The sequence below is a fragment of the Gavia stellata genome, chromosome 25 (genome assembly GCF_030936135.1).
Source record: "Gavia stellata isolate bGavSte3 chromosome 25, bGavSte3.hap2, whole genome shotgun sequence".
Lineage (NCBI taxonomy): Eukaryota > Metazoa > Chordata > Aves > Gaviiformes > Gaviidae > Gavia > Gavia stellata.
The window spans coordinates 8,047,994-8,070,554 of record NC_082618.1 but is presented as its reverse complement, the minus strand read 5'-3'; the positions used below and the strand labels follow the sequence as shown (position 1 = coordinate 8,070,554).

At 41.6% G+C, this 22,561-nt stretch overlaps 1 protein-coding gene across 1 annotated transcript in view; it reads right to left on the bottom strand.

The window, feature by feature from the left end:
• EFCAB5 (EF-hand calcium binding domain 5) overlaps positions 1 to 16,190 on the bottom strand; it is a 33,586-nt gene extending 17,396 nt beyond the window's left edge. Inside the window, exons 1-5 of the mRNA XM_059829515.1 lie at positions 15,625 to 16,190; positions 10,663 to 10,819; positions 9,867 to 9,930; positions 7,956 to 8,026; positions 4,209 to 4,364 (exon numbers count right to left, since the gene is read on the bottom strand). Of these exons, the coding sequence (XP_059685498.1) occupies positions 4,209 to 4,364; positions 7,956 to 8,026; positions 9,867 to 9,930; positions 10,663 to 10,819; positions 15,625 to 16,190 (1,014 nt within the window). The remainder of the gene's footprint in view (positions 1 to 4,208; positions 4,365 to 7,955; positions 8,027 to 9,866; positions 9,931 to 10,662; positions 10,820 to 15,624) is intronic.
• Between the last annotated feature and the right edge of the window lie 6,371 nt (positions 16,191 to 22,561).

Below are 22,561 nucleotides of genomic sequence, written 5' to 3'. Positions count from 1 at the left end.
ATAGTTGCAGTGCAGAGGAACGTGCAGATTTTATTAAGTCCTTGTTGCTCAGGGTGAGTGTATACAGACAATAAAACCAGGAAAAGACAATTAAATGGGTCATTTCCAATCAGGAAATTGTGATTTTAAAAAGTAAAGCAAATCTAAGCAATTGCAAGTTTTCCATTTTATGATGAATTCCTGTTGTCATTATTTAAGTCCTGCCACCTTTGTAATCTCCCTCCCATTAGTGAAATACAGTAGTTAATTAGAGAACAGATTTACTTAAGGTCATTATTTGTAGCAAGTAGCTTTCCAACAGAATTATTGATTTCCTTTTCACATTTTGCTCTTAGATTAAAAACTGCAAAACGTAAAACTCACCAAGCTTTTAATTCCTTGTGAACTTTTCCTGCCCTTAGGCTGAAGAAATAAAGGAAGAAGTTTGCTGCTCTTTTCTGGAAATGAGCTCAAGATGACTGCGTTGTTTATAATCTAAACCCGTAATTAATGGCATCAATGTTTAGGAACAGAGGCTTTGAAAACAACCGAGAGATACCCATCACTTAGGGGAGAAGTGCCTCCCAAGGAAGCTAATACTGAAAACTAAGTGAATAAATCCCATTTTCTGTTACTGCAACACCTTTCCTCTAAAGGGAATGGAAACCTTTTTGTAAATTCTGAGAAAAGGATCAGAACTGAAATACAACCTGCAGTCCAGTCCAGTTTTAGTGTTTCAGACTCCTGTAACTTAACTCCTGCTGGTAAAAAACCGCTGGCAATTACAGTTGAGTTTCAGCCATGTGTGGGTTTGGAACAACAAATGTCATCACATAATTCCGTCCCTAAACTTACAAATGTAGGCCCTGATTCCCCATAACTTCATCTTCTTGACATTAATATAGAAATATCTTGCATGCTCCCATGCAAACATTTCTTCAGGCTGTTTGTTTTTCAGTTGAAAATATCAGATTGGGTTCTGCATCCATTTAGTAGATACACAAACACAGAACATGTTTCTGAAGATGTTACCAGATCACTGCGTAATATTTGGATTCTCCATTCGGTATTTCCATTACACACACTTAATTTTCCCTTTAAATTCCCTCAGCTGTTACTTGTCACAATCATCTGCTGGCTGCCTTGAAGTTGGCAGCACTAATGCAAAGCTTTGTTTTATTAAAAAGGTAAATCAATGAATGAAGTAGTATTAAAAAGAAAATAAAAATGTTGGTTTGGGATTCAGATACTTTTTTGTCACGCTAAAATAATATACTTGGAGGATTTAGATAACTCAGATTCTAGAAGAGGTTTTTTGTGGCTTAGATAAATAATTTTATTTTTAGATATTGTTAAAAATAGTAAATTCCTTTTCAGAAATTACCAGATATGAATTACAGGTATATTTTCCACCTTGGTTTGACATTTACAATTTATACAGATTTGCCATTCTACCAGAGGTCTCTGTTATTTCAGGACACTTTTCCTTACAACTTACCTTGGGAGGAACATGTCGCAGTAAAGCTACCTATAGAAGAGAGGAGCATTACAAGAGGAACACCAGTTCCAAGGTCCAATACCCAGTTACGCTCTCTTTCCGGGTTCCTCAATTTACTAGCAAAGGTCACGTTTCTTTGCACTTCGTGTGTGCCTGGGGAGGCTGATGAAAGATTCCTGCCCACCAGCCCTTCCTACAGAGTCTTGTCGGCAGGACAGGGCCAGCATCCGCTTCAATTGACAGCAGACCATCTGTGTTTGTACAACCGCCCAAAACTTGTCTCCGCTTTTAATGAGTGCCAACTTTAGTGGCTAGAGAGTTGAAACATGTTGACCTAATTTTCCTGTCACCTAGATATTGGCAGGTGATGATTCTCAGTTGTTTTCAGCAATGTTCTGTGATCTATGAGTAATGCCTTTAACAACACAGACTAAACCAGACTTGCCATTTAATCAGTGATAGGTCAGTGTTTAACCGCTTGATTGTTTTTCTGGAAATGTGATGTGTGTATCTTGAACACCACAATACGCTTGTTGGCGAGGAGGTTGGGAAGAACAGACACTCAGGAAAGGTCATGAGAAAGCAGACTTTGTTGTTGCTGTGCTGCAAGAAAGGTAATCAGAAGTGTCTCAAACTTAATTAGACTGAAAACTAATCTCTAACTAAATTCAGTTACATTTAAAGATCCTGGGCTTAAAACATCCCTGAAAATTAATGCAGATTCTGTTATAAAGTATAAAAGCAACTATACTTGATGTGCATGAGCACAGAGAGAGAATAAGCTTAACATTTATGGAGCCATTGCCTTTTTGGGCATTAGAGCAGTGATTCAACTGTGTTCTGGTATTGTCTTGGAAAGTTTCGGCTCCACTGTAGAGTCCAGGCTGTTCTTGCTGAGCTGCCATCCTTCTGGATGCATGCATTTGAAATCATAATAATGATCATGTGGATACCTTCTAATTTGACTGTAATTTAAACACTGCTTTCTCAGCTCCCTGGCCCTAATTGCAGCTCACTGAGGCAGCCAGCCACACTCACCATACAGACTGGAATAAGTGCCTGCTACCAAACAAATGTAAATTAGGAACTGAAACAACTGCTTTGCTGTGCTTTGCAGAATGAGTACTGCAGGTAATGGATCACATTCAAGTGGTAGAAGTCCTTGGGTTAGTTTGCATCTTTTATCTTCCCTGTGGGTACAGTATGGCATTAGAGCTGTACAAAAGAAACCAGGTCAGGTTTAAAAGAACTGCATGGTCCGCACTACAGCTTCGTGAACTCAATTTGCAGAGCAAGGCTACCTCGGAGGCTAGAAGCAGCAACCATGTTTGTGCTCTGATCATTTTTTTCTGGGCAGCGATGGCGTCTGTGCTGATAGCTGCTCACTCTTGTTACGTTGTGCTAGCATTTTTGGCTCTTTGCCTCTGAGATTCCACTGGGATTAGTAGCATGGAGATGGTGATTACTGCCGCAGAAATAATAGGAAGAAAGTCACATTAAAACATGAAAGGGAAAGAAGAGATCCTTTCAAACTGCATGGCAAAGATAGGACTCAGCTTTATATATTACTCTACCCGGGAGGATCCATCAGCTCTTCTTGACAGAGCAATCGGAAAACGAAATGTCTTCTAACTGAGAAGTAGACACATTTCTTCCCTCATCTGTGAAACAGCGGCTTGCCTGCTATTCTCTGAAACACACCATTGGTGTTGAAACGTGCTGTGTAATTCCATTCTCTTAGATGTAATGACATTATTAGCATGACATTGTAGAGCACAGTTCATTCTGGGGAGGCATGCTGTAAACATCACTAGAGGAGTGCTGGATGGAATCTATAATTTATGGAGGGGAAAACTAAGATTATGGCAACCGTTTGCTGTGTAGTAGCCAGCAACTGGCTAACTGAGGCTACTCATTTAAGTACCATACTTTTTGGATGAAGCCCAAGTTTTTAGCAATAGCTTATGCCATTGATTCTTCAGCTCCTACTCTTTACCGGTTTTCTAATAAGTCTAGCTTTTTTATTTTTTTAAATGGGGTTGCAGGTGTATTCAGAGGCTGATAGATAGAGTTCAGAGCTGCTGAAAACCAAATTATGGCTTTTCAGCTCCAGTTCCAGCTCCGTAACTGACTCATTGTATTTTAATTTCCTGCCTGTAAACTGTGGCTGAAGTTCACAGTACTTTTCTCAGAGAGGTTGTAAAGATAGATTAATTTGCATTTTAAATTTAAACTGTTATGAGATTTATTGATAGAAGCCCTAAAGGTGTATAAATCAATGCAATATAATTAACACAATGTATGTTACTATTGTAGTAATGTGCACATTTGTTAAGGTCAATCTATAGCAGGTTATCTTTTCTGAAGTACGGCCGAATAGACAAATCAGCACCCAAGCATTCCGACCGTGCTGCAGGAACAGGCAATGACCAGAAGCAGTAAAGCTCGTGGTTAATTTCTTCTCCAGAATCATCAAACTTCAGCCCCGAGTCATCGCATTAGGTCATTCAGTTTCTATTTAGCCATCAGCTTCTAGGCTATTGGCTGTTTCTGTGTCTAAGAGCTATGCATTTGAAGACAATGCAGCAGCTATTGTCCTCTAAAATAATGCTGAGTAAGCACAAAGAGAGTATCTGGAGTCATGAAGAATAAAAAGAAGGCAGTGACCCAGAGAAATACCGAACTGGAAGCATCACCATATTGAAATTAGGCTGAGAGCTGCTTTGCCTACCTTTCCATAATCACAATCTAGGAAGAGATCAGTAAACATTTGCCTCCACATATCACGTCTTACTGCTTCTTGGAAGTCATCAGCACACTGACAGAGATGTTTCAGGATTGCTTGGAACAGGTCATTTGAAAAATGTTCAGTGTAGGAATGGACATACTGTGGAGAGAAAGCAGTATTGTAAATGGTTAGCTTTCTTCACGTATTGCCCCCTGTGTCTGAACTCTTAAAAATCTATTGCATGCAATGAAACATATGTGAATTTGTAGTTTCATCTGCTAACGTAATGCAAACTTGGAGCATGGATGCTACACTGCCTACTTTGTTCTTTCTTTCAGAAGCAGCAATATTCTCCAAGCAAGCCTGGGCCGCTGCCGCACTAGGCACTGCACAAACGCATCTTGAACAGTTCCTTCCCTGGCCCAGAGGTCACTTGTCATGTTCAGTGGTTCAGAGATGCTGGGTCAGAATCCCTCCTACGAAATGTCATTGCTTAAGCTAGGTTATCTCAGGGAAAAGTTCTCCATGGTTTTCTGCAGCATTTAGTATTTCCGACTTTACTCCCAAGGAGGCATTTTGAGCCATTAGTTTTTGCAGAACTGACAGTCACTCAACTCTCTAATGCCACAAAATGACCCTTGCCCACAGTTTCAGTGTTTAGGGAACCAGTCTGGATACAATAAAAAAGGAAAGAACCTTTGAAAATGAGCCTGCTGTCACCTAAGTCCTCTGACACTGGGAATACTACTGACTTGAGATTTATTTTAGGTTCTAGCCTTGGAGACACTTTAGCACTTTGGATTTACAGCCATGTGGCTTTTATGAGCAAAAGCAATATGGTTCTAAAAATGTGGTGTGCATGACATAAATAATAATGGCCATCAGGACAAACCACAATCCCAAAGCCTGTGCTGAATTATTATAGCAGGTTTCTGGAGCCAGCCGCCGTAACAGGGAGCCCATCCAGTTAAAAGGAGGAATTTCCAAAACACAGAACGTTTCCCATTATCCCATTTGTGTGGATACCTGACATACGTGCTAGAACATCTTGGACTTGTTGAACTGCCGCACAGGCATTAACGAACTGAAATATTAATAGATGTTATTATTATTCATGTCTCTATTGCATAATTTCCAAGTATATGGGACAAGTGGAGAAGACAGGAAGAGCAGAAAAGCAGCAGCCAATGGCCTGGGGGGTGGCTGGTGGGAAAGAACAACTCCTAACGCAATGTATGTTTTTTCTGCATTTCAGCATAGAAAGAGAGGACGTAGGTGGGCTGGAGAGAAGATGGCAGATCTGGGGCTACGTGTATCTACCAGCTCTTCAGAGCTATTACAACCCGGAGCCCTGTAACAGATGAACCTTAAAGATGACAGCAGTTGGGAGGAGGCAGGTTGGACAAGCAGCTTGTTATTTTGTATGTCATCTTGATGACACATCCAAAGGCTTGTGTATTAATACTGCTGTCTAACAGCTCCACCGAAAATTTTTTTGAAGCGTATGTTCAGCTATGTGGGCTGGAGGAACTATCGTAGTCATAAGCTTTTCTTAGCTGATGTGTGTAAAGCACTCTACTGTGTAAAGTACTGTACACATAAAAAGCATACATTTATTTATTATTAACCAAGAGATTTTGACACCCATCAGAAGAAAGCTGGCACACCTCCTTCTTGCTATCCAGTGTGAGACCTCACTGTAGTCTGTGAACACATTATCATCAACAACAATGGATCTTTGCTTTTTGTTCCTGCTGATCTCAGTAGAAATCGAGGAAGCCACATGCAATCATGGAAAATAATCTCATCTTCAAAACCTGATTCTGACCCTACAAAGGCAATTGAGCGTCTCCCTTGGTGTCAACAGCTTCGTGTCAGACTGCTGGGGGTTCTGCATGTTACAGTACAAAGCCCGTGAAATAAACTATTAAGGACCGGTCTCTGGGATTTAAACGCGTTTAACATAAACGACCCCACGAGCTTGTCACGAAGGCTGTAAAAATTCAACAGCCGCTGTTTGCATGTCCGAAAAAAAACCCCAAAACCCAACAACAACAATGTGTGAGGTCTCTCTACTGAGTTTCTAACAGCCTTTAAGCAACCCAAAGCTGCACTGAATTCGAGGAAGAAAAAAAAAGCGCCATTTAATTTTAAGGTCCATTAAAAAGCAATGCTTTCCACATGTGGAAGGGCCTAGATCAGTGTGGAGAACGATCACCTCGCTCTCTGGGTTTGGGGGATGATGCAAACTGATGAACAAAGGTAAATTGTAGCTGAGGATCAGAAACAGCCCTGTCCTGAGAGCGAGGCCTGTGATTATGGAACGGTTCCCAAGGGAAGTGATGAAAGCCTCATCGTTTGATTGAATTAAAACCGGACTGGAAAAAGCATCAGAGAACATATTCTGAGAATACACGTTGCACTGGCTGGTAAATCAGACAGCTTGACAGCCCGTGTCTTTTGTACTTCTGATCTCTGTTGTCATATCTTTAATTGAGTTAAAATAGAGTACACAAAATACAATTTAAAACATTTTTCTAATGCTAATGGAGCATGAATTCATTCAGTGCTTATACATGTACCATAGGGGTTATGGATTGATGCTTCATTTCAGTGACAAAGGCAATTCTCTTGGGCTCCTATTATCCACAATAGTTTTCTTAATTAAATGCAGTTATTCTGAGGTTAAATTTAAAAATACCTCATTTCATGCTTAAAAAAGCCTTCAACAAGCTATCATAAAAATGCATCTCTGTGCAAAACACTGAACATGTGGGTCTTCTGAGAGCAAAGAAGGCTCAAAAATCACAAACTGTTGCTTGAAATTAGTCTCTGCACAGCTGCTTTATACGCTGTTTTTAATTATTGTAACAGCACCCACTAGCACTGCTGCAATTGAGGGTCTGTCACTGTTTCTATTCTAAACATCCCTTTTCACAGGTTTAATTACCCAGCCATAAAATTTAGCTCTGTCGTAGGTAGAAATGGCTGGCAAAGTCTTGGCCTAGAGAGTTCTTCAGTAAATATAGTTTGAACTGATTTGGTTGTTTTCAGATTGTTGAAGAGTAGAGTAACGGAGTGAAACTTCCGACTACATTTATTGATTTTGGTGAGTTAAAAACACACTTTTGATGTTTCTCAGTGACAGCTTTTGATTTTAAAACTGCCTATTTTTCAGCCTGGTTATGCTTCTCACACATTTATGACACTTGTTGCAGTTTGGTTATGGGTCAGGCCAGTAATAGTTCAGGGCAAAAACAGTAGAGCTTCACATCCCAGTTCATCATTTGTTAGGTCCTTCTAGGGTTAATAGAACTTAATCAGAAATAGCAATACTTTGGGGACAGTACTAACTACCTCAGGCTAATGGTTATATTGGGACACCGAACCTCCCTTGAGCAGCCAACGCAAAATCTGAATTCACAGGTGATTCAGGGCTTTGGCATTCTGGAAAGGGGCTGAGAGGGATGTCCCAAAACCCACTGCTTTAGAGTAACTTCTCAGAGAGTGGCACAGGCTGCAGCTCTGAGGAAAGTAAAATACTTTCCCCTTGCTGGCCAGAATGGAAGCGTTGTGAGAGCAGAGGATGAATACGGAGATGGAACATGAAATGTCCTGATACAGCCAGTTGCCTGGGATGCTGGAGAAGTGAAGCCCTTCACTTACTCATCTTAGCTGTCCCCAGGGAAATGCTACTACTTTGTGATAAACATCATATTCTGAATCAGATGCTCTTACTTCATTTCTCACCTCTGTGAATTCATCTATGTTTAGTTTTTTTCCCAATGTGTCTACGATTTCCAGCTTTCTGCCATAGATTGCTAGGAAAAAATGAAGGGATACGGGTTTAGAAAGCAAGCAGTTGTGGGTTTGCATATTGTACACATTTTTTTGCACACTGCTACCTTACATTAACTTTCTTCTCATGTTGGATTACATTTATTTGAGGTTATCCTACACAACAGCTGAAGCATCTGATGGTATAGAGGCTATCTAAATCTGATTCTTATATATTTCTCTTGCTGACAATCTGCACTAATCTATTCCGAACTGTATGGTCATATTTTTTCTTGACATATGTTGGTGCAAATTGCAATGATTTTAACAGTACTTACAACTAATTATGTGAGAGAAGAAATGATTTTTGATTTAACAAACAGATCAAACAGCCTTAAAATTCTGGGGACATGGATTCTGCTTTGCAAGAGTGGAATCTGAAAGTCAGTAACTTTCCCAAGAAGCTCTGTGGGAATATTTTTACCAATTATGATATTCAAAACTATCTTTTGGTCAGCTTCTGGGCTGCTATAATGGAACTGAGAAGGTATGTCAAATGTCTACGTAGATTTCTGAATGAGGTCTTTGAGCACAGACATGCTATTTCTGTTGGGATTATAGTTCTGTTCTTTCTTCTACAATATATCAGGAATAAAGAGAAAATTCACCATAGAATGGATTTACCCCTTGTTGCTTAAGACATTCCTAATCCATACATTATCTTTATTAAACTATAAAACAAAGCTTAATGTTCCATTAATGTATATTGGATGCTATTAAATTAAATACATTAAGAAATGGAGCTGCACTCTTAGGGAAATGTGACATAAAGCACCTCCAGCACATGGAGAGCAAGTGTCTGGACAGAAACTTCCTTCTCGGTTTCGGTCCCGGGATCTGTTCACACTGCAGAACCACAGCCACCGCAGCAGTAGCACGAGGGCTGCGTTTGGCGTTCGCACAACGAACTACCAATACAGGATGATTACTCAGCAGAGCAATGGAATATAGAAAGGGCTGAGCAAGGGCATGCTCTAGACGGAGGTGACTCCAGCAGCAAGCACAAACGCACTCTGGAGGTTCCCTGCTTACCATCCCATCTCCTGCAAAGGCAGACTGGTTGTTATTGATGATCATTACAGGCTATCGATGTAACGGGCTGGCAGCAGGCTGTATGTTCCCACTTCAATGTTCCTGGCTCTATCTATTCAATTATCATTATTCGGGGAGGTCAAGTGTAAGCTATGTAAAGTGGACAGGAATTATGGAAACCTTTCTGTGCTGGGTGCTCTGATACAGAGGCCCTGGTGCTGTGTGTCACTGCCATGCCTGGGACTGGCACAGGGAACAGCTGGACCAGATGTGTGGTTTGGTGGAGCGTTAGGTAAGCTTCAGCATTTTCCCTGAAACCATAAAAGGTAACAACACTGCCAGACGTCAATTTTTTCAATCCTACCTTTCCTCCATACCTCCCAGTATGCCAAGCTGTCCATGGGGTTTCCAAGACCTCCCATGAGACAAGGAACACCGTGGGATAGAGTAGATGAAGGAGGTTGTTACAGTGATTCTTAAAAATCGTCATAAGCACATGGCAACGCCTGGCTAAGGCAGGATGTAAGTGGCAAGGGGCCGCATTTCAGCTTTCTATGTCTCTGAAAGATTTTTTAAACTTCTTTCCATATTTTTCAAGATCATATTAATGAACCACATGGTGGTTCAGTCACTTTCCAATCTGTCTGAAGATTTGTGGTTAATATCCTAGCTGGTGTAAACTACCCTTAGAGATTCTTTCTCTGTTATCAAGTCCATTCACTGTTTGCTCACAGTCTGCATCAGAATTCAGACCACAGAAATAAAACTAAAGGAGACACATCAAAAACTTACCTTTTCTCACATCCATGGAAGGAGAAGCAACGACATCTGGAAAAGACCTCAGGGCACTCTGAACCTACAAATCAAGGTAATAGTCAAAGGCCTGTTTCATGCAGACAACAGTAGGCAATTACTAAAATAAATCACCCGGAATAATTAGTCGTATGGGCCAGCAATGCTTCTTACCACATGTAGGTGGGCCCTGTTAAATGTAGACCTTATCTAAGGTGGGCTGTGTGTAATCACGGGACAATTTCCTAGGGGCCTTGTGTGACTTGTAAGAAAGATGCTTGTACCAAGAGATGTATTACAGTTACTGCAAATCTCATCTTCTATGAGCTGCAGTATCAATTTGTATGAGTCACAGGGGTAGAAAGAAGATTTAATGGAGGCCACGGGAGGGCAAGAGTGGCTGCCCCGGTCCTTTTTAAGAGGATTCTGGGGGATAAGCAGCTGCAGAGAAGGACATCCAGTCATGAGGCAGGTATCCAACAACCTCAGGAGTGTCTGAGTACCTTATGGGGCATTTAGCTTCCCAGGACCTCTGTGGAGAACGCATCGCAATCCTTCCCAGGACCTCTGTGGAGAATGCATCGCAATCCTTCCATGGGCGTGTGGGGAATGAGGGCTTGGTGGGGCTAAAGCGGTAGACAGCGACCTGCGCCCTGACACTAAGGGGTGTCAGAGCCATTAACCGTCCTTGTGCTCCGTGCTGCCATGCCAGGGCAGACGGCACTATCACAAACTTCCTTCTCCTCCTGTCTGGAGCAATCATAGCAGTGTGTTAACAAGGATCATCTCTAGTTACCAGTGCAACCGGTATTCTGCCACTGACATCCACTGTCCACTCTTTGAACTGAGTTGCCAGCGCCTCCCTTCTCATCTCTTCCACCTGAGACTTCGTATTGTCCACCTGCTCCCTTTCCTTACGTTTGTTCTTTGCCTCAGACTTCATCCTGGCCAGCCTGTAGGACATGGGAATGTGGTTTAGAAAGATACCATCATAAACATATTTAAGCTAGACTAAGCCCACCCTGAAGAACAAAAGGAAAGGAAATAACTTCTTACTGAAATTCTTGTCCTTCTAGTACAAGCAGATTTTTTTCCAAAGAAGTACTTGCTGTTTGGGGCATAAAGTTGTTAGTGTGACTATTGGACTAGATATTAGTAATCTGTGTTTTCAGAGGGCAGCTCCAAGGAGGTGAGAGTATTTATATTCTGATACGTATCACCTCCTGAAATCTAGTGTAACTATGAACCTGAAAAAATAACCTCTGAGTGTCTGATACATGCAGTGGAGAGAGCTTCTTGTAGAGTATACGGTAGACATTTAAGGGAAAATCATCCGTACAGCTCTCCTAGTTTGTGTAGTTTCAACAGTGATAAATTTTACCTTCACATTTATAATGGCATTAATCATTTATTGTGTAGATGTCCTTCAATTTTCTTTCAATTTTCCCAGGAACAGAAGTGCCTAATTTTGCTACACTTGATTCACCAACAAAATTGCATCAGTATGCATTTGTCTCAAAGCCTAAGTACCATTTCACATGAGCACTTCACTGGCAAAGAACAACAAAATTTCTTAAGCAGTCTCACACAATAAAGTCCTTACCGCCTTAGGACAGGGATAATACACCTACCTCTCTGTCAGTTTGAACACACAGAGTTTGCAAGCTTGGACTAAAAGTACCGCCCTTTCCTCTTCTTTCCATTTTCTTTGCTTCTCTAATCACCCAGCCACGTTTTTCCCAATCCTCCATTTCGCACAACAAAAGAACTTAATAGAATTGAGCCCGTAGAACTCATCTACTTTGGTTTTGACTTTGCTTATTTATGAAATGAAAAAAAAAAAGCCTTTAGGAAGTTCAAAATGCTTAAAGCCAAAGGATCAGTTCATATGGGGAGAACAGTTCCTGCTCACGGAGGCTGCTGGAATCTCCCTGGCTGGGACGGCTGCCCTGGGCACCGCTGGGGCTCTCACGCACACCCTCCGTAGCTGGCCGGGGCAAGGGGAGCTGCTCCTCTTTTGTACCTGAGAACACACTAGCCCAGAAATTCTATTTTAACTAACGATTTCTGCTCCCTTCTCCCCCTGTGTTTGACATATTGTGAAGATGGGCTGATCCTGTCCCTGCTATAGGGTCATCCCAGACATCATAAAACAATGATATTTTCTTTAATGAATAGAAAGACCTCTTTAACACGTTACAGCAATACGCTTTGATCACAGACAGTTTTATCGCTAGGTACTTGTTCTTCATGGCCACTTATCACAGAGGTTTCTTAATGAATAACTGGGTTCCTTAATCAGTCGTGAGCATTGCACAAGTGCCTGCTGAGGCGGTTCAGCCTCCGGCGCTTTCATAGCAGGGGAAGGGTAAATAATTTCTTATCTTCTGACTCCTTCACAGAGACAGCAAAGAGGAGGTATGTAGCAGGTACCAAGCTAAATGGACTAACAGATTTTTCTCCAATGTATGCTACAGACAGAAAGAGAAACCCAGGCCATTTCTAGCTGCAGCTCCTCCTCAGGAGCAGTCTGCAAGCTGAAAGCAGAGCTAAGGCCATGGTAGGAGTTGCCGAGGTGCTCTGGTCATTAATCCGGGCAGTGCCCAGCACAAGTTACGCTGCGTGCTGTACCTGCACCGTGCTGCAGTTTTGCATTTATTTCTAGGGTCCTAAAACACCCGGCAGCTGCATCCTCTGCCGGGTGTCCCTGGTGTAGGACAAAATGCTTCCCCGCCAGACAATAACAGCAAAACAGGCTGTAACAGTGCTGGGCACCCGTTTCAAAAAGTGAGCTCATTTCAGTATTAGGCATTTCCAGAAAAGCTGAGATGGCAGCGAGGGTGACTTCTCCCTGCAGAACGAAACATGTTTCTTCAGGAAGACAGCCACCTAACTCCCACACAGGGATGGGTGACTCAGACTGGAGGACTACCATCCCTGGACAAATAAAGTCTCTGTTTCAGGTATCAATCCATTCGGATGAGGAATTTCTCCCATCTGTTCTCCTGCTTGCCTTGACTCCCAGCCAGGTGGCAGTTAAGGAGAGACGGGAGGAAGCCTGAGAGAGCTCACCAAGGACTGGTAAGCTTTGGATAAGAACCGGTGGTGAAACACTGCCCTTCCTGAAGGAAATGTCAAGGCTCCCGGGAGCTTCACTGGGACCAGAATTTCACTCCTCATCTTTCTGGTGCTTATGTGAGAGATTTTGAGCACAGACTGGCATTTCTCTTCTAACATTTTTTTCCTGTTTAGAAAGCCAGTGACTCACGTTAGGAATCTCAGTGCTACGTGGTGTCAGTAAAATCCTCTGTGCTGCTGTGATTTAAGACTCACTCCTATGCAAATCCCACAATACAGCCATCACAAATATGTAAATCCTGAGCTGCTGTGAATGCAATTCCCATGATACTACTACGAGTAGATATGCAAAACCTGCTACAGCTATGGCTACATAAACCCCCCTGGCAGTGCTGTCTATGGAGAGATTGATTTCTACAAGTCTTGATAGTCACTTCCTTTGCATGAGCTCTGATAGCTACAAATTGAGACCCTGTCTCCAAATGTAAACACGGACTTAGCAGCCACGGCCAAGATAACATGTCACTGGTCGCCGACACTTTGCATTTTACAGGAAAATCTGACCTCTCCAGGAATAAGCTCTGATTCACAGAATCACAGAATCACTACGGTTGGAAAAGACCTGTAAGATCATCAACCCAACCCCACCATGCACATTAAGGATGTCCCACAACGCCACATCCACACGTTCCTTGAACACCTCCAGTGATGGTGACTCCACCACCTCCCTGGGCAGCCTCTTCCACTGTTTCACCACTCTCTCCGTAAAGAAATTTTTCCTAATATCCTAATTTTTCCTAATAGCCTGAACCTCCCCTGGCGCAACTTGAGGCCATTTCCTCTTGTCCTATTATTAGTCACTTGGGAGAAGAGACCAACACCCACCTCTCTGCAACCCCTTTTCAGGTAATTGTAGAGAGCGATGAGGTCTCCCCTCAGCCTCCTCTTCTCCAGACTGAACAACCCCAGCTCCCTCAGCCGCTCCTCATCAGACTTGTGCTCCAGACCCCTCACCAGCTTCGTCGCCCTTCTCTGGACATGCTAACGAAAAGCTAATTTTTTCACAATGAAAGCTAAGAGTATTTTAGCAGGAAAAAAAAAAACAAAACCAAAACCAAACAAAAACCCAACCCAAACCCCCAGGTAATTTTATGTATTTTAATTCAATTTCTTTTGCAAAATAAAAATGAGACATTGTTCTGAACTTCCTGCATCTAGGTGTCCCTCTGTGAAGCAATATGAATGGTGAAACAGTCCCCAAAACAAAGGTTTGGCAAGGCTGCCATCCTAAACATCCCCCCAGAACAGTCTGTGCTTGAGTGGAAGCTCACTGAAAAAGAAGATGTTTCACAAGATCATTTGTTTCAGTGGACTGGCATTTAAAAAATAAAAAAATAAAATTGAAAATCTTTTACCAGCTCTGGTTGTACTACTATATGTCTGCTTATGAAGAAAACCCAAAAAGCTGAGCTCTTGCACACTGACCATGATCAGTCAGTTATAACTATTTTTATCTGTGGGGAAAAAGGACTGTATGAAATTCACTTATCACACTGCTTTAGTTGTAGTCACACAAGGCATGTTCCTACGAACTGTAACAGTATGTGGGCTAGAAATGTAGAGACAGGAACTCAGAGCAGTAGAGAGAAATTTAGCATATTCTTTTATTCATTATAATACTGGGAACTTCAATTATCTTCATTTAGAGTTTATGCATAAGACTTGTCAACATTTTACTTCCCTAATTCCTGACAGTGAAACCCTGAAACCAATTGTCAAGCTGTATGTACTATTTATGCAAATAGAAGAGACAGCCATTCAAATAGAAGTCATTCTTCTACAAACACAGATATAGAATAAAGTGATCTAATAGTGAATGAGTAATTTTGACATCATTCACAATCACCTCTGGGTCATCTATAAACACAAATGTTCACTTCTATATTTTTCTGAATAGAGCAATGAAAACAAAAGCATTATTGTTCACCCAATGCACTCACATTCTAACCTTAGCGTATTGTAAGATGCCATGGAACCCCCTTCCAATATTCATTAAATATTATACTAAAGCAAGCAGCCTAGAATACACCCCAGAAAGAAGCAACATAGTAAAACACAAAACAGTTTCTACTTTAAAGGGAAAAAAAGAATCTGCAAGGAAAGCCTAAGTAAAAATCCCAGGAGAAGGAGTTTCTACAATGTGCCAGGACAATATTGTTGTCGGTTTGGTCAAGAGAAATCATCCTGGAGGAGGAAAAAAAGGTTATCTTTTTATTAAGTTTGGAAGAATATAGAAGAAATGATCGGAAGAGTCCATAGACCTTTGATACTAACGCCTGTCCTAAAGAACTGCTGTGACTAACCTAGACCGATTTGAAAGCCATTTGCATTCCACATATGTAATTAAGATAGATTCTATAGAGGAATTATATATTTGTGAAGGGCAGAATATTGCCTTAAATAGGAATAACTAGTGTTTCATTTTGCGTGACACGTTCTGGCATTTGTCCTGCTTCTCACGTTTTTATGAGAGACAACTCCCATCTCTGGCACTGGACTCCACAAGGTTCATTTCGTTCGACGCTTCGCCAGCCAGGCTGCAGTCACACCATCCCTTTTGTCAAACAGAGACCACAACACCAGCTCTGGTCTTGTGACCAGCCACACTTTCAACTCTCACCTCTCTGACGTTGCACCCGGCATCTCAGTTTTTAGCTCCTCCGTGACTGTCTCCATTCCTCTCCGGTACCAGCCTGGTTTTGTAGAAATACCATAGTGAGGGTTATGTCTCATCAGATATTCGCCAAGAAAATTAATGGGGTTAAATCCGGTTGGTTCTTTGTCTGGTGCAAGCACATTCTTTCTTTCCACTTCCATTAACAGTTTTTCCACTCCTGGGATTAATGTAGGTAGGAGTTTGTCAAGCAAATAGATGCGAGTGTCTAGAGACTCTTTCGCTTCAGTGAACCACTCCTTGGACAGCCAGTCACAGGGTTCTCTCTCCTTTACCTTTTCTTCTTTTGCCTTTTGTGCGCGAATCGTCTTCACCTTCGCCTCCTGCAGACTCAGACACCTCTGCTGTACCTTTTCATAGAAACGCTCTTTCCACGGAGCGTAATTACTAAGACATGGCAGCTCAGCATTCCCCTGATTTCTCTTCGTTTCTGTGGCAGTCACCTTCTTACCTCCAAGCTTGGGGTGTTTTAGACCTGCAGTTTGGGCCGCTGCTTCTGGCTGAGCAGCCATACTTCAGTCACTGTGACACAGAACAAAAGCGGTACGTTATATAATGCCAAAAGACTCAGCAGTGTCCTAGCAGATGACACAGGAAGAAAGTCTATTGTTAGGAATTAACTAATACTCTTTTTCAATGTTCCTTTTTTTATTCTGTTACTGCTGCTTTGTACTCTTAAATAAATACAGCCCCTTTACTTCAAAGATCAGTAAATGATTTATAAAGATTAATTATGTATCACAACAGCCCTTGGGGACAGAGCAACTAAATAAGTGCGTTTCTTTCTTACGGGAGAAGAAACTGAGACACAGAAGAGAAGTGATTAATTCCAGGTCACTTAGAGACTCAGAAACCAAGCGTCAACAGTGCTCGGAAGTCTTGTCCCCCAGTTCTAACCAGTGGATTCCTCTTTCCCTCAGTACCATTATTTCTGTTTAGGTCCCATTCCGTGCCTCCAGGAAATCCAGTGGATATGAGACAAAGGAAGCAAGTAATGGAAAATACCAGATGCCTAGGAGCAAGGTTTCTCTACGTGCCACCTTCCGCTTCGTCTTCTCTGTAGCTGTGAAAACAGCGAGGAAGCTTGTCCCATAGGCTACTTAATTTCAACTTTGGCAACTATTTTTTCCTGTGGACATTTTGTTAAGGTAACAAGGACACGGGTGTATGGATCAGCAGGGACACGGGTGTATGGATCAGCAGAGCTCCTACAGAAAGGGAAACTCTATACCATGAACTCTGTAATTAAGCTGTTCACAAGCGCTTGATCTTGTAGATTATTCTGTAAGAGACAGACCTACAGAGAGTTGCAGATATTTCCCTTTACAATTTCTCAAACAACTCCACTGTTTTCTTCTCAAAATGTTCATTCTGTGAAATATCAGGAAGAAACTGAGTTGCTCACAAGGCACAATCTGAAAACTATTGCTGTATGTCCCCACACATAACTGCCTGCATCTGTAATGGCACTTAGACATACGGAACAGAGCAGAATGGTGCCTAACCGCTTGATTCAAAGCATGAAAAATCACCAGCATGCTGCAAAAAACCCAGCTCAGTGTTAAACAACAGCAAGGGAAGGGTGATATTAATAGAGAGAGCCTAACGCCTTTCCAAATTAAAGACGAAACTCCACTCTGAACTTGCTGCCACACTATCCTTTTCAAGCTCTTATTTAAAAGTGCGTTTCGCTAAGGCCTTTCAGTATCCATAGCAATACCATTGCTTTTTATATGTTTTGGTCTTCGTATTTAAGCATTTGTAGCTGTTGTGAAGAGAGTTCAGCCTTCCAGGAAACGCATAAATGTGATCTACAGCCCTCCTGGCACGCAAATGTAATTACTAATATGTTGACCTTCTGGTTCATAACCATTGTTTGAGTCCAGATAGTGCTTGGATAGGTAGGACGCTTCCACAGCACTAAATTTCTCTCTGTTTTCTTGATGGGCTTGTTGGCATCTTCTGGTAATTTGTTTGCAAAGATGATTACTCGCTGGGCAGCGAGATGGATTTATGGATCGAGCTGCCTGCCTGACCCACACAGAGGGTTTTAAGATGGTAGCTGGGTTTGCCACTGAAGGACATGAGCTGTAAAGGAGTCCAGATTTATAACGGTAGAAGGGTAAACCTGTCGACCCTGTCAAATTGTTCCTTGCTTAGGCGAGTTTCTTCCAATAAGCTGTAAAACCAGACTCTTTCAGGTTCAAAGCAGGGTGTTAACCAAATGTTCTAATCACATTCCAAATCAGCTGGTTTTGTTGTGCCAAAATAAACCATCCTTGCTGTTTCAAACACTTATGTTATTTTTTAACATCCTTTATGAAAGCGCTCTGCAGGTTCTGTGCAATGTTAAAGTGACAACTGCGCTCTGCTTTATGAGGTGGCTGAGTCTGACGGATGATGAATATATTTTCTACACCGCTCTCAACCATTTGTTAGGATGATTTTGAGGATTAGTAAATGTTTATAAAGTATCTCTATGTCTCTGAACAAAACAAAACAAAACAAAACACAACTGAGTGCGACTGTTCCATCTCAATTCCATGGCCGTAACTCCAGGAATGGAAGCAGCGCATAGAGAACTATGCCCCCTGCTTTAATGCAGGACAGATAAAGCAGGCTAAGAGGGTACGGGAGAGCATACAAACAGCAGATAGCTGTTAAAATAAACAACAAAGGAGTGCTAGAATCAGGCCCCGAAACTTGGAATTTGTCGAGGATTACAGGGACACACCTCCAGTTTGTGTAAGACACCGTTGGCTCACGAACTTCAGTGCTGATTTATATTAGTTGAGAATTTGGCCCATAAAAAATAGAGCTCCTACAGCCTGTGACATTCCCAGCGGAGGCTTGATTGTCCAAAGAATAGTAAGCATGGTGCACAGAGACAAGCTTTAGAAACACCCAGGAAATTTGAAATGCGATATAAAGTTTCCTGTAAGCCTTCGTTCAAGCTGAAGGCAAGATAAGCTCTTCATTATTTAGTAGGATTCCACTTTCCTGGCTCCTTTTCTGTGAGAGAAACGTTCTTGCTGGAATCCCTGCAGGTACAAAAAGATTATCTCTCCATTGTCTGTACAAAACACCAACCTGCTCATAAATGAGATTTTATGGTTTCGTCGGTATTCTGTTAGGGGATTTTAATGGGTGGGACAGGGCCGGGAAAGCCTGAAGTTTGTCTAGGCAAATATTTTGGAGAAGTTTGAGTTACAGAAGTCTTTTCAAAAACAGAGTCCGATCTCTTTGACATTCTATTGCTCAGAAATAGTTTTGCCTTTCCCTAACGTGCTTCATAGAGCCTGTTTACCTCGCCAATCACAAAGAGCCCAATACCCTTTTCATACATGATCTTCTTTTCAATACAATTAAAATTTAAAAAGACTTTCTCTTTTGCTTTCTGAAGCTTTGAAGAACTGTTTTTCTTACCTTTGGAGAAGGTATCAAAATAGATCTTACTCCTCCTGCTTTCAAAGTGGCTTTGCAAATGAACAGGAATTTAATATGTGCCCATCTGTTCTCAACCATTAAAAATCTTAAAGTGAATTAGGGATTTCTCAGACCTGCGGTGGAGCCGGGCTGTGAGTTTTTCTCCTCTGTGTGTTTGCAGTTGCTAAGCAATAATCCCAAAGGTTGCTATGTCTCTTCCACGACTCAGAATTGCTGTAGGTTGTCTTTTGGCTTTGGCAGCCCAACAGACTCTTCTGTACTGAACTTAGATCACTGCATCACGTGACTGAAAATAAAATAAAAAAGACTATGAATAGCAACAGACAACACTAAGGGCACAAATAGTCGGAGGGAGAGTCCACAGGTGCCCCGGGACAGGAGGTTTACCTTCACGTTTAAGGTTCACGGAGTCCAGAACTGTCGCCAGGTCCATTACAAGCTGAACTGAGGGCTCTATTAAACAGATGTGAGAGCCTGAGAGATAAAAAGAAATCAGTTACAAACTCAATTTAAACATTTTCAGGCTCTCTTTTTTGTAAAGAACTGTGTCGCTTTGAAGCAGCCTTGCAGGAAAGGCACGTACAGCACCGATAAGGGGGGAGTTCATAGTGCCGTTTTGTTAGACTGTCTTTAAACCTGAATCTAAAGGAATTCAATGAATCGCCTGTAATAATTTCTCGTATATTCTCGAAGAATAACATGCAACACAGGGAAAGGAGAAGGGAAAAGACAAAAACTTCTACAACAGCCATTCCGCACTCATTTATACTAATGTAAATCAGGTGTCTGTTCAGCGATTTCCTTGGTGTTACGCAGGACTTCCAACTGAGAAATTAATGGCAATTTCTGCCAGGAAATGAGGTTTATCTAATGCTGTTTCTTTCTTTGTATTTTCCACTAGAAGAGGCATGATCTTCGGATTGTCTACCTGCAGGAAAACCGAACTGTGACTTTATCAACGGTATTTGTCATTGGAACAGCTGCACAGTTCCTACCCTCTAGCAGAGTATTAGTCTCCACTTTATGGGACAGCTGAGCTTGTTACAAAACTTGAAATAGAGGGGGTTTAATATAAATAACAGAGTTTTTCCAAAATCTGGTAACAGTTACTGTCAGAGTCACATTTGTTCTCTAGTTCAGGAACTCCGGAGTTTTCATTGCAGACTCAGAAATGTCATTCTCTGTCACCTTCATCAAGTCACTCGTTATTTATTACAGCACCCACACCACCAAGGTAAATAATGATTGATTTGTAAAACTCTGGAATTGGAAATAGCTCTAAGTGACATGCACCCAGAGTCCCACCATAAACCCAGTACAACGTTTATGTTGCCCTTAAAAAAAGGTTTAGCTTTGCTCCTAAGACCTGCCATAGAAGTTAGAAAGCGTGCATGCTGTGGACAGGCTCTTTACAAGGAGGAAATTTGCTCAGAAATTAAAATAACAATTGTACTTTGGTGGACAGTCGAAAGCCTGAATTTTATTTTAATAGTCTCTATTCTGGAAGGGAGGCCGCTATAGAAATCCCTGGTGTTTGTACCCAGCAACATTTATTTTCCTCTATGTACTCCTGTACATATTTCAGAAAAATCTGTATGGGTGTAATTTCTACAGATACCTTTGGCCACCTGCGCTAAGCGTCTCTCTGAAATAGTGCTTCTTCTGGACACTCTCAAATACCACTGGAATGCCAAGCTTACCGGTGTAGTAATATGCCATAGACACTACAATACTGACTTGATTTTAGAATTCACTATTTGCTAGCAGAGAGGAAACATAGCACAAAAACCCCCACAACAACATGTAAGTCAACTTTCATGTGAAAAATGTGCTGTAATAAATTATAATTTCTTTGCTGTTTATTTGAAAAAACATGTATCAGAAGGAAATACGCTCATTGCAGTGTATTTCCAAGATGGGTTGAAATATAGCATCAATTATGTCAATAAAATGAAGCGGAAAATTAGTGCACAGGAATAATTTAAAATGAGGTTTTAAACTGGATTATGCTCTTTTTCCCTCAAAGCTGTTTGCACATGATTAACTCCTGTTATCTCTTCTCCCAGGTGGGCTTGATTTTTCCCCATTGCGATTCAGAATTTTGTTGCTATTATGATTAACTTCAAAACTTTTTCTTTTTTTGGTATGAAACATAAATTAAAAACTCTCCCTTTTCTTAAAGCGATTTAACCCCCAAACAAGAGCGTACAAAGAGAACTTGGAAGGAGGGATCAAAATGGCTCTATTTTTATTTTTCTGGGAGTGGAATCCCATGGGTTAAGCAAACCTTTAATCGCACCCTATTTAAGTTGGCTGTTATCCCTTAATGTTTTTGCTAAGCAAAGTGTATCCTTTTATTATGCCATCAAATACTTGCACTGTTGACAAAATAATGGGCTGAATATGTCATCACAGATGTTTTGCTGGAATTGCCTCTTCTATCTTTTTTGGGTTTTCTGGGTAAGATGATAGATACATTTTGGGAGCGCTCCGTTGCCTTTTGCAGCTGATGCCAAGATTATGCAATAAAAGCCATGACATGTAGTGAGAATAAGTTGTGTTAGCCAGAGAAATGTTTGCAGAGTATTAAAGAAAGAAAATAGCCAGTTTTAGAAATGCATACAAACCCAGCTCGTGTATAGCTTCACGTCCTTTAAATGATATATAGGGCTAAAGCTGCAGGTGCTGACCACAGTGCTTTCAGCATGGGGGAAGAATAAGGCCACAGGCTTCCAGTCTCTTTTTTGTACCAACTGTGATGCTGTGACCACAGGCTGCCCTCTAATTGCTCTTTTCAATCAGAATACCTCTGCCTTATAGCTTCCTCCCCCACATTTAAATTCTGCTGCTAAAAGACATTGCACATGCAAATTATAGCTTTCTAATGGCTCGGAGAACCGTTGCAATCTGTGATTATTGTAGTTAATAACTGATATGTTGGACCTTTAGCTAATGCTAGATAGCAACTCCATTATTTACTCGTGGTAAAAGTTTTTTAAAAGTGTTTGCTGTTCAAATACCTGGAAGACCTACCAGATATATGAAAAGTACACAAAAGTCTATTATGGAAGGTGGTTGAAACAATCATTTCTTGATAGTAATCCCTGCATGACTGTTGCTCAAAATCCAGAATGAAACACCAGTCCCAGGTGAGGAAACTGCTAGAATAGCAGGTTTTTTCCTTCGAGGGTGGCAGAGCACTGGAACAGGCTGCCCAGAGAGGTTGTGGAGTCTCCTTCTCCGGAGATATTCCAGACTCGCCTGGATGCATTCCTGTGCAACCTGCTCTAAGTGACCCTGCTCTGGCGGGGGGTTGGACCAGATGATCTCCAGAGGTCCCCTCCAACCCCTGTCACTCTGTGGTTCTGTAATACTCTCTGACCTGTAGTCTTCCACCAGCCCTCTGCATCAATGCAGACGTAGCTGAACAGAAGCT